The following is a 12,005-nucleotide window of genomic DNA, read 5'->3' on the forward strand; positions in this document are numbered from 1 at the left end:
GATGACCAAAATACTGGAGCTTCAGCTTCAGCATCAGTCCTTCCATTGAGTATTCAGGGTTGATTTCCCTTAAGATTGACTGGTTTGATCTCCTTGCTGTCCAAGGGACTTTTAGGAGTCTTCTGCAGCACGGCAGTTCAAAGGCATCAATTCTTTGGCGTTCTGCCTTCTTTACAGTCCAGCTTTCACAATTGTATGTGACCACTGGGAAGACCATAGCCTTGACTATATGGACCTTTGTTGGCAGAGTAATGTCTCTGCTTTTCAGCACACTGTCTAGGTTTGTCATCACTTCCCTGCCAAGAAGCAATTCGTGGCTGAAGTCACCTTCCGCAGTGATTTTAGAGCCCAAGAAGAGGAAATCTGTCACTACTTCCACCATTTCCCCCTCTATTTGCCATGAAGTAATGGGGCCGGATGCCATGATCTTAGTTTTTTTTAATATTTAGTCTTAAGCTGGCTCTTTCACGCTCACCCTTCACCCTCATCAAGAGGCTCTTTTAGTTCCTCTTTAGTTCTCTTCTTATGAAGACACAAATCATATCAGATCAGGACGTATCTTTATGATTCCAGTGAACCTAAATTACTTCCTGAGGACCCCATCTCCAAATACAGACACACTGGAGGTTGAGGCATCAGCATAGGAATCTGGGGGGCACACAGCTCCGTCCATGGCAGTCCTGCAGGCAGAATGTGATTTGAATGTGGATTGGCATCAGGCCATCTCACCCTGCCCGCTCTACTGACCACTGCTATGCAGTATTTAGGTCAGATAGCTGAGCTGGAGGTAGAGACTTCTGGGTACAGTGAAGCTTCTGTCTTTTAATCAGTAGATACAGAGTTATCTGATTTAAGATAGATACAGATTTAAGCTGGTAGATGCAGCCCCTCCCCACACACTAGTGCCTCTCCCTCTAAGTCCCTGCCTTCTCTCCTGGGTACCAGGGTGGGTGGGAAGATCTTCTTTTGACCAAACTTTCTGGATCCTGAGCCAATAGCAGGCCAGGTAGTGGTGCTCCAGAGACCATCCCACACCCAGGTCTGAAACTCAAAGAAAAGTAGGAGGCATAAGACTGAGCCCTGAGGGCTGGCTCCGTCACAGCCATCCTTAAACCTGCTGAACCTGCGTGGACACTGCCGGTGAAGCAAAATCACACAGGCCCAGTTCCCTGGGCTCCTGGGATGAGGTCCTAGTTGGCTGTCACTCACGTGAGGAAGGATGAGAACTTAATCCTCACTGGCAAGCCACCCACTGGAGCAGTTATAGTTGTGCTTGTCAGTTGAAAGTGAGAAAAGTGTTACTCAGTCATGTCTGACTCTTTGCAACCTCATGGACCGTAGCCCGCCAGGCTCCTCTGTCCATGGAATTCTCCAGGAAAGAATACCGGAGTGGGTAGCCATGCCCTCCTCCAGGGGATCTTCCTGACCCAGGGATTGAACCCAGGTCTCCTGCACTGCAGGCAGATTCTTTACCATCTAAGCCACCAGGAAAGCTTGTCAGTTACTCATTATTAAAGGCTTTGCAGTAAAAACAAGCCATTTAGACTCCTACAGGCTTCCACCAAGCCAACAACATCATCCACCTGGAATGTCTCCTCTCTATAAATTACAGTATTTGTGTGTTTTTTGTTTTTCTTAAAAAACAAGATCTCTCCCCCACTCTCTCATGCTTGCTTTACTGTTCCCACATGTGTTATGAAGCTAGATATAGAAAGGTTTGAGGGAGTTTCTAATTTAAAAAAAACGAAACTCAAAAGAGCAACAGACCACAGTCTATCATTCAGAAATTGAAAATATGCCATTTTGACACTTTCCAAAGTGTCACATAAAGGTAACCACTTGGCTCTTGTGAGCGGAAGTGAAGGCCACATTTTCACAGCTGTGACACAGGGGTTGTCGCTGGTGTTGGGAGTGTTTTCAGTCGGCAGGGCACTCCACTCTTATTTTCTGTCACTTCACCCTAGAGTCACTGCCCCCACTTCTTTCTCAGTCAGGCTAACACATGGAGCTTCTAGAGCTGTCCATCATAACCATGATCACAAAACTGCTAACTGACTGCTGACTCCCCTCCACCCAGAGAACATAAGCCTGTCCCCAACTAGTTCTAATCAGAAAAAACAAACAAAAACAAAAAAACACATGTTTTTCAAATGAAATTCAACCTTGAGTCTTTTGGAAAAGGAAAGAAGCCACTTCTATGAGTCACGTCTCTTCGAGGGGTCAGGAATAAAAGGCTGTGACCTGAGCTGTGCAGAGGTCTGGACTTCCAGCCTCCTGCCCTGCTCACTTCAACCTTACTCATCATCTCCGTGGTTGGCTCTTGCAGGTGTGAAAGCTGTGGAGCTGTTTTCCACGCTGAATGCAAAGAGAAGTCTGTCCCCTGCCCGCGATGTGTCCGCCGAGAGCTGCAGATGAAGCAGAAGTCTTTCTGGCGGAGGCTGAACATGGACGAGAGCCTGGAGGAGGCTTGCAACATGTTTGAGCTGTCCTACCAGAACACCTGACTCATCAGGAGTCCAAGGCCGGGCGGTGACCTCTCAACAATCCGTCAGCCCCAGTGGCTTCCAAACTAGACAGTTAGACCCCTCCGGGAGAAGTTAACGTCTCATCCTCAGCTAGATATATATATTTATAAATGTACATGCACACATACCTATACGTCCTGTTCAGTATAAGTCGTTGTCTTAAAGGTCCATGGAGTTTTGTGGCTCACAAAGTTACCATTAGCGGGATTACACTTAGCCATGAATTTCAGCTGCTTTGCCCCCAAGCCGAACGTGGTTTACACACAAGGCTTTATAGTTCAGACATTGTGGGGCTCTCAGGAGCCATTTATTACCCAGGACATAGGAGAAAGCATTTTCTCCAGGAGAGTGCTTTGAGTTATTTTTGTGTTATTTATTTTTAGCCTTCACAGAGGATGAGGTAACTGAGGCAAGCACCCATCATCAAGTTTCATAAGAAAAGCTTCAAAACACAGCAGTGACTCCTTCCAGGAGTCCATGTCCCGGCTCTCACCTCCGTGTCTTCGCAAAGGCTGGGATCCCTAAGCTGAGTTAAACAGCTCGGAAATCAGGAGCGTGAGCTCCCTCTGACAGAAAGCATGTGTCCCTAATTTATCAGGGGAGCTAGATAAATTGTTCTGAAGTTAATCTCAGAAAGCATTTTTCCTGACAAGAGACCTCAGTAACCTACATGTTGTCCATCTGTTTGCTGGTACGAATCCCAACACCCGCCCAGAGACGTGACCGTATTTGCCAGGCTGAAACATGGCTCTGAAGAGTAGTCTTTTAGGAGTTCCATGGGTGACAGGATGATTTTTTTTTTTTTAATGGCGCTGACTGGAGGAAATTGCTTAGGATTGTCAGATACATCAGTTTGTAGACCAGGAGGTCGGGTGTAGAGTACACACATTCCAAGAGAGGATCTGCAGTTTTCTTTTCACAGAATCCTGTGTGGGTAGCTTCCACCTCTTCATTACACTTTATTTATTTTTATTGTTCTTCATTGCCCTTTCACTCTGACCTTTCATTTGTCAATGTCACCACGTCTGCTTTCATACTTTCTTAATTGTTTTGAAAAATCAGAGCACCTTGGAATTTCACAGTACCAACTTTAGACTATGAAGAAAATACCAGACTGACAAATATAATTAAGGAATTAAATCTAATATTATTTAAATATATATATACACACATGCATCATTGCCACCGTGAAGTGAGGTGCCAAGTGCTAAGCTAATAGGGAATAAAAGTGAGAATGAGTTGCTTAGGCACTTGGCGGGGGGGTATTCTTCCTCTGCATCATCCTTTTGGCGCAGTGGCCACGGTGACTAAAATGGCAGATAGCTTGGCACCGGAAAGTATGGCTCCCATTCTTTCGACCTTAACTCTTTCCAGAACCAAAAACTAAGCTTATATTTAAGCAATTCTCAGTAGGTTATATGAGAAGATTCTTACCATTCCTCTGAGCAGATGCCTTCAAAGCCTCCATGGTTTAGTAGCTACACTCCTAGCAGGACCTAGAGAACCAGTGTTCGCACAGCCCATGGGGACGGTTAACCCCACTGCTCCTTTCCCCACACCTGGCTCCCTCCGATCCTAGCTCACGATGCTTCTGTCCATTTGGAGATGTGACATTTCAGACTCACTTCTGTGCAGACTGTTGGGTACGAGCATTTCACCTCTCAACCCACACCCATTCCTTTGGCCCCAGACCACACATTTCAACGTTAATAGCTCAGTACCACTCATGCATTTATCTTCTGATTATACAGTAGCTGTAGCCAAGGCATGAAAACTTATTAAAAGGCCGGGGCCCCATTCATGAGACGCCTTACGGTGCCTTTTACTCTTAGAAAAACAAGTTGACTCCCTCTCCCCGCCCCACCCCACTCTATAGAAACTGTTACACAGAAAAGAAAAGGGTGGAAGATCTCAAACAAGCACTTGGCCAACAGGCAAACAAATTTGGTCGTCTCCCCTTTACTCTTCCCCTTCGTGAAACACAGTATTTATATATTCCAGCCTCAGAGAAGATAGCAAAACGTGATCTTTCACAAGAGAATTACAGACCTGCTTATTATAAAACAGACGTGCTCCAATGGCAAAGTGCCTTCTCCCTCCGCCCCCAGCTCCCTGTCCCTGTAGCTTACCTCTGCCTTTGCTGTAATTAATGCATCTGTGACTCCGACTGTCAGCAGGGCCATCCCCAGCACACTGCAGTTGGAGACCCGGAGGACAGGGCCACCTCCCCCCTTCCAGCATGTTGGCTGCATGTACAGAATTTCCTGTCCTGTCTCACAGGCCCCAGGGTCAGACCCACTGAGAGTCAGCGTGACACCCTGGGTCTATGCTCCCGAGGCCTTGGCTTTTACCAAGGTTGTTTCGAGGCCCGGCAGAATCGTGGCAGTCCCTTGTGAACCTCTAAGGAGACCTTTTCACCCACATCGTTTGTTGCTTATTTTCGAAAGGGGAAAAAAAAATAGTAAATGTGCTCTCACCATCAGCTACCAGAGCTGGAAGCATACCCCAGCAGCCCGTTTCCCTCCTCTTTGTGAAGCCCCGACAGCCTGGCTGGTGCCAGCCGCAGGCCTGCATGACACACTCAGCCACCAACCCCCAAACCTGAACGGACAGGGCAGAGCCGGCTTAGCAGTTGGGTCTGCCACGAAAATTCAAAATTGCTGTTTTCAACCCAGGATGCCTTAGCGCACACCTGAACGCCCTTACTGTTTTCGACCCTAACAAATTACTTGGTGCACTGTAGGTAATTGTTCCACTGCTTAGAAACTGGCGAAACGAAAGCAGATCTGTGGATTACCACCTCCTTAAGACCTAAGCTAATACCTGCTTTCCCTCATGGTCCATTTTTCATCCCATATTAAATATCTCGTACATAAAGCCCAGGAGAAAATGGCCCATTAATCTCCTAGAGCTGGCAGCCGACTCCGGGGAACTTCTTTTCTCTTGAAAGGCCCCTTCCCTGGTGTATCACTTGAGGAAATCCCTCCTCACCGTGCCAGAAACTCAACTGTGGGACAGTGCAAGCCTGGTGAAATGCTGGCATCTCACCCTGCAGTAGAAAAGCCAGTTCCCAAAATAGACCTCAGTTTGCACCACGGCAGGAAGGCCGCAAAGTACTTAAAAAGCAGTCAACTGGGATGGGAGTCGTATTCTTTCCAGGGCGGCTCTTTCTCCAAGTTGAAAGCTCTGTATGTGAAAACCACGTAAAACTCCCGTCTTCCCCTTTGCCTCATTGCCTTTTCAGGGGACTGTATTATGGTCGTCTTCATGATCATTGTGCTTAAGAGTAGTCTCTCCAGGAGCTTTAATATTTGATGAGCTGAGAAGGCAATCACTTTTGGATTCTTCCAGACTAGGCCTCCACCAAGAAGGGAATATTGCGAGGACTTGGGATTTGTGGTTTCCAGCCAACCCAGCAGTGTCCTTCAGACCCCCGCTGAGGGACTGTGCCTGGCTTCCTTCCAGCTGCGTGGAGAGCCAAGCTGTTCACAGCGGTGTGGCTGCTGTCGGCCACCTCTGCTAGGCTGGAGTGAGTCCCCTTGCACGGGGTCCGGCCTGTTTTTGTCTCTGCATCTGTACGCCCTGCACACCGACACTGGATAGCTTCTTCCCATGCCTTCTCGAAAAGGCATGACTTCCAGACCTGTGGCTTTGTCTCTACCCATGAGCCAGAAAGGGCCACACATAAATCACTGTATCAGGGTAGGATTTGCGTGAAGCTGCACTGAGCACTTTCTGCAAAGAGAGGCATGATCTGAGGAAGCCAAGATCCATTCGGCTCCTAATTTAGGGTTAAGTCAATGCTGCTGTTGATGTGTGGGGGCAGTGTTCCTCACCTCCACTGACCGGCTGTTCTTGACTGAAGTAACTAGACTGTGAAGGAAGTCTTCAGGTCCTAATTCTAATACTGCCTGGAGTCAACACAAGGTGATTTTCCTTTTTATTTTTTTTACTTCTCCCGGTAAAGAGAGAGAAGTGCGGTTCCCTCCGCCCCCTTATTGCTTGAGTTTCCTGCCTCACTACTTTTCTTCCTCTAAGATAATGTGAGAAAAGTAGAGAGTTGGGGCAAAACTGAAAGAAGTGAACGTGCCCTCGTTGGCCTGAACCGAGTCGTTGGAACCACTCTCTGTTTTCCTTTCCCTGGTCCTTGCCAACACCTGGGCATTAACGACAGCTCCGAGTGTTGTGTCCTCTGCACCGTTCTTCCAATCCTCAGTCTAGTAGAACTCACTGCCCTACTTCACTACTTGAACCCAGTGACAGGTGAACAAGCCCTGCTCAGCTCATCTAAACAGACAAATGTGATTTCTATCATGGGGGACAGTGTTTCTCAACAGTGAAGTACCAGTACCCCAAGCCACTGTCAGAAGTCCTTGACAAAAGTCAGAAGAAAAGTGTGGAACACCGTCTCAAGCACACCCACAGCCGTCAGGGCTTTTATTTTAAATGGGCTCCGAGGGATCATGCGATAGAGCCCCTTCCTCCTGCAGTGGCCTCCAAGGTGATGGAAGGCACTGTTAACCCCGAGTGAAAAGACAGCTGCTGATTTGTTTGGATTTTCCCTGTAGAGAGAGATGCCATCTTAGGAAGGTCTGCAGTGAAGCCAGTTGTTACCCAGGTAGAAGATTCAGGGGCTACGGCAACTCTTTGCACAGTAAGATACCCTCCTAGGCTGCTGAGCTGCAGACCAGCCTGTCTTCCCTTCCCTTGACCTTCCTTGCCGCAGTCCTGAGCCCAGACTCAGGCCTGGTAAACTGGCTGGTGGACCTCTGGGGCTTGTGGCTCCTCACACTGACCATCGTATTCATGTCTTTTTCCCCGTAGGAGTGCCTTACAGTACTGCCTCATGCTTCTAGTCTAGCCTAGCAGACCCACTTGAAGCCTGCAGGGTCCTTTGCCTCAGTATGGATCACCTTGCTTCTTCCCTGCTGGCTGCTCTCAACACAGGCACGCTTGGAGCCCACATATTCCATGCACATGTCAGACCTTTCACCTTCATTTAAACTGGTGCCTTAACCTCATGAGTACGAGGGTTCCTGCTGGAAACACACTGTCAGAGCAGACTAGTGGAAACACTCCTTGGCGCCATTGACACTTAACCAGGAATCACAAAAGAGACGACCACATAATGTTTTGAATCTGTTTTATGCTGTTTCTCAAATTACTCCTTTTGTTTGCTTGCTTGCTTTTCATGAACCAAACTCAGGGGAATGTCATGATGTCACCAAGGCCAATGGGTAGAGAAATGAGACTGGTTATTCAGATTCGAATCTGTAAAGTCAGTGAACTTAGCCTTTTTCAGGTGAAAAAAACTACACACAAGGATTTTCTTTTCCTTTAGTATATAAAGGGTTTCTTGTATTTTGCCACCTGTCTCTCAAGTGGGAAGTGAGAGGCCTCTTGGATGGATTGTGGTGAAGGCATTTCTACATGGTGTGGGCAGTCCACCAAACTATTACATTAGGCTTTCACCACCAGAGGCTTAGGTTCTGATTTTGGTCACCTCTCAGGATCCTATTGTGAATAGCCTATCCTAGAACATTCAAGGAGGAAAAAAAAAAAAAAAATCTGTCTTTAGAGAATAGTGAAAGGAGAGGAAATGTGTAGGTTGCAAATGAAGAGTATCGAACGTGGGGTGCGGAAGTCTTTGCACAACTTGTTCTTAACGCTCCTGGGTCAGATAGATGTCATTTTCCCTTATTTCTGTTCATGCTATACAGAACTGTCTAAAACTTGGGGCTTGGGCTATTACTCTGTCACTCTGTGTTGAGCTATTTGTAATATCTACTGTAACTTATATATGTATTGTTTCTGTTTTCTGGATTTTATCACCTTTTGTTTGGGTATAAGTTGTCCATAGTTTTGTTTACATCATTTTTAAAAATATCAATAACTGTAATAATAAAAAAAAGAAACTGTATTGTGGACAAGACCCCTAGTTTTTATGGTCATCTGTCATATAATTTAAGTGCACCAGTTCCTGATGTATAAAGTTATCTCTCTCTCAATAAACAATGCAGAAAGTACTTTCTCTTCTCATAACAACTCCATTCAAATGCAGTTTTTGCAGGGGTGGTGAAAGCCCAAGATGAGCGCTGAACGTTAATTCAAAGTCAAGATTTAAACTTTATTGAAAGTGAGCTACTGGGATCTTAAAATAGTTCTTAAGATTTTTACTTTTTTTTTTTTTAACTGTAGTTGGTTTACAATGTCAGTTTCAGGTGTACATCAAAATGATTCAGATAAATAGATATATAAAATAGCTCTTAATGTTAATCTTATAGACTTCATTTTTTTCCTAATTTCTTCAACCTCAATATTCTCATCAGCCCTCCCTATGCTTATGAAAAATATAGTGAAACTTTGAAAAAGTTGCAAATGTGGTGGTCTAGGCCTCATTTGCCAAAACAGACCATGATTTCTTTCTGACCTGAGACAGACCTGCCCCAGCTCCCACACAGAGCATCTCTCCCAGCTCTTTCCCAAGCTTTCATCACCACTGCACTCTCCAAATTAGAGGAGCAAGTGCCAGATGGTGGGCCATTAGACAAGGCCACTGGTCATTCCTGAAGACCATGAAGACCATGCTTTGAAAGCAAAGAGCGAAAGTAGAGAGGACTTCTCTCTGTGAGGACAGCAGCCCTCTGGGAGCCGAGAGGTGATGGAAAATACCTACACGACCTTCCCCAGGGCTGGCCCTCACAGCCCCGAAAAAGACCATGGGCACGACTATTCACTCGGAACCTTTCAAAAGCACCATTGAAATTCACCTACTCAAAAACATTGAAGAGACCAGAAAAGGTGCTTCTGGTTAAACATTTACCACAGGTGGACTCTGAGCCTCACTCTCTAGGACACACCTAAACAAGTTCATGCTCAGCTGCCCCTCCTCCACCCCCAGGAAAGCGACGAGCTCATGCCCATTCCGTCCAAGGAACAACTGGACCTCATCTTCACAAGCAACCTGCCACAATCCACAATAAAAAGAAACAAGTTAATGTTTCACTGAACCAAACTAGACACAGTGCAGCCAGAGCCCCGATTCCTGTGATTTACAGGACGGGTTAGCCTTCCCCCAGTGGCAGCAAACCTGAGTGACTGGATAACTGCAGGGAGTTTTCGCATTATCACGAGTCATTTCCAGAGGGTGGAAAGAGACACCATTCTGTTCCTCTCTCCCCACCCTCAGGAGATGTGATCGGAATCTCCCTGAATCATTTCCAGTCCTGTCCTTTGATGAAGCCACTAGATGATGACTTTAATTGGTGGTTCCCACAGAAGTCACACAAAAATACAAGCAAAACTCAGGATCCCAGCACAGACCACTGAATCTGAATCTTTCTGGATGGGGCCTGAGTATTTGTATTTTTTTGAAAGTTCCCTGGGTGATCCCTGTGCGTCTTGAAAGTTAAAACCCACTAGACTGAATGAAACAAGTTTCCCTGAAATAGCCAAATGCTTGGGATATTGGTAGTCCACAGTGGGAAGGATGTCAAAGGTATGTAGAGGGACTGAGCAGTCTTAGTTGCCCTCCAGCTCACAGCTGTTGTCTCCCTTCCTCCCAGCAGACACCGAACAGATACAGTACTTTGGAACCTGCTGCTCATAGATTGCCATTGTTTTCATAAAACCTGAACTTTATACCCCCTTCATTTTCTTCCGGGGTGCGGTTAGTGTCTATTTATCCAGTCTATACCATTGCCAGACAGCCGGGTGAATAGAAGTCATGGCCACAGGTGACTAAGCTGGCCTACAAAGACAGTCCTGTACCCTTCCTTTCATTTTTTCATTCCTCCTCATTATGCTGCAATTGTCCTCGAATGTATGCATGTGACAGTCTGCTCCCAGGTCAGGCCCACCCGACAAACATGAAACTTATCACTCCAGACAGTGGTGTTTAAATGGAAAATCACTAGGTGCTTCTTGCCCAGAAAGGCCTGGGAGATTCAGAAAAACCTGAGCCGTGTCTACATTTGCCTTGGCTTTGTGGAAAAACTATAGACCTTAAAGAAACCACAATCATTCTGAATCCAGGCATCTACTGAACTGACGATCTTCAAGCTCTCCTGCCAGCTGCAGGTGAATGGAAACTCAGTTCTTCCCCTCGCCTCCTTTTATGAAGTCAGTAACTTTGATGATGACAAATATTCCTCACTGATGGAGCACGTGTACAATGCTCCATTCCCACAGTGCTTACCGGAGAGGGAACCTCCACAGCAAAGACTTTACTGAGAATCGTTGTAGAAAGACAGTGTTTCCCAAGGGCAGGGATGCAAGTAGAAATGAACTTGGGACTCATTCTAAGCAGCATCCCTAAAAATTACATTATTGACTTGAGTGGGGCCGGGTTGGGGGTGGGTGTTTAAAGTTGATTTTTATTAATGTATTGGATTCTGATTGGAGTAGAGGATTCCTTCCCCAAGAGAACAATGGCCCCTGGTATATAATACTCAGGAAGCCCAAGGCAAAACCCACACAGCAGATTCATTTATCCTCCCTTGTTTGCATCTATTCCTTCATAGCTTGGACAGAAGGGTCCAGCAGGAAGAACAAACTGTTCCCACAGCTGAGCATACAGAAATTCTGATTTATGTGCAATGACTTACAATTTACCTGGACAATCAGGAGATTCATAATAACCACCTCGCCCCTCACTCTATCTCATATTCCTCCATTAAGAGCTATTGGTTTTAAGCCAATCAGTTCAAGTTCATGGGTTCATACAGTATTTCAGATCCTGCCATACAATCTCAGGCAGCTGTTGGTCTGGGGGAAATTCCTCCAGCTTTTATCCAATCCCTTCCAGACAGCCTGATATGAGAATCACTTTCCATGGCTTCTGTGCTCTCCTAGGACGGTCTGTTGTTCTGAAGCTGAAGAGCTGCTATTAGCACCATCATTTTTTCAAATGAACATTGAGCTAAATTATCTCAAATGTATAAAAGGAACATCTCTCACTGTGTTATGATGGAAAATTACCTTCCAGATTACAAGACTATACAAAGCACATATTAATTTGGGGCCCAAGGACATCCAAATTGCCTTAGCTTCCGCGCTGTATTGTGATGGCACACTCTTAATAACGCCGGGTTCCAAGGAGACCGCAAGGTGCATGCTGTTAGGAAAATAAACCAGAATCTTTCTCCATTAGGATCACTGCACGCATACTCAAGCCCAGCTGGAGGTATTTTGCTCTGAGATTCAAGCCTTTTGCAGAGGAAATAAATTCCAATTGCACAGGCAGGGAAGTGAATGTGAATTCTAAACTGGGTCAAGCTCCCCAGATGGCTTTCTCACTGCTGCCCAGGAGTGAGGCCACCAAGGAAGCAGCCACTGCAGCCCCAGTGCCCAGAGGAGATGTCTAATGACAGACATCTCAGGAAATACTTCCTGCTCATGCAAGTTCAATTCCACACCAAGGGGAAGGGGGACAGGGGAGGCCTGGCACTGACTGACGGAGTTTGCCAAGTGCCAATACTT

General features: G+C 46.2%; 1 protein-coding gene across 1 annotated transcript in view; it reads left to right on the top strand.

Moving 5' to 3' along the window:
* The window catches only part of PLEKHM3 (pleckstrin homology domain containing M3), a 203,934-nt gene extending 195,383 nt beyond the window's left edge, over nt 1-8,551 (top strand). The window contains exon 8 of the mRNA XM_043444821.1: nt 2,327-8,551. Within this exon, the coding sequence (XP_043300756.1) occupies nt 2,327-2,504 (178 nt within the window). The 3' untranslated portion in view covers nt 2,505-8,551. The remainder of the gene's footprint in view (nt 1-2,326) is intronic.
* Nucleotides 8,552-12,005: the final 3,454 nt, after the last annotated feature.

Source organism: Cervus canadensis, chromosome 24 (genome assembly GCF_019320065.1).
Source record: "Cervus canadensis isolate Bull #8, Minnesota chromosome 24, ASM1932006v1, whole genome shotgun sequence".
NCBI classification, from domain to species: domain Eukaryota; kingdom Metazoa; phylum Chordata; class Mammalia; order Artiodactyla; family Cervidae; genus Cervus; species Cervus canadensis.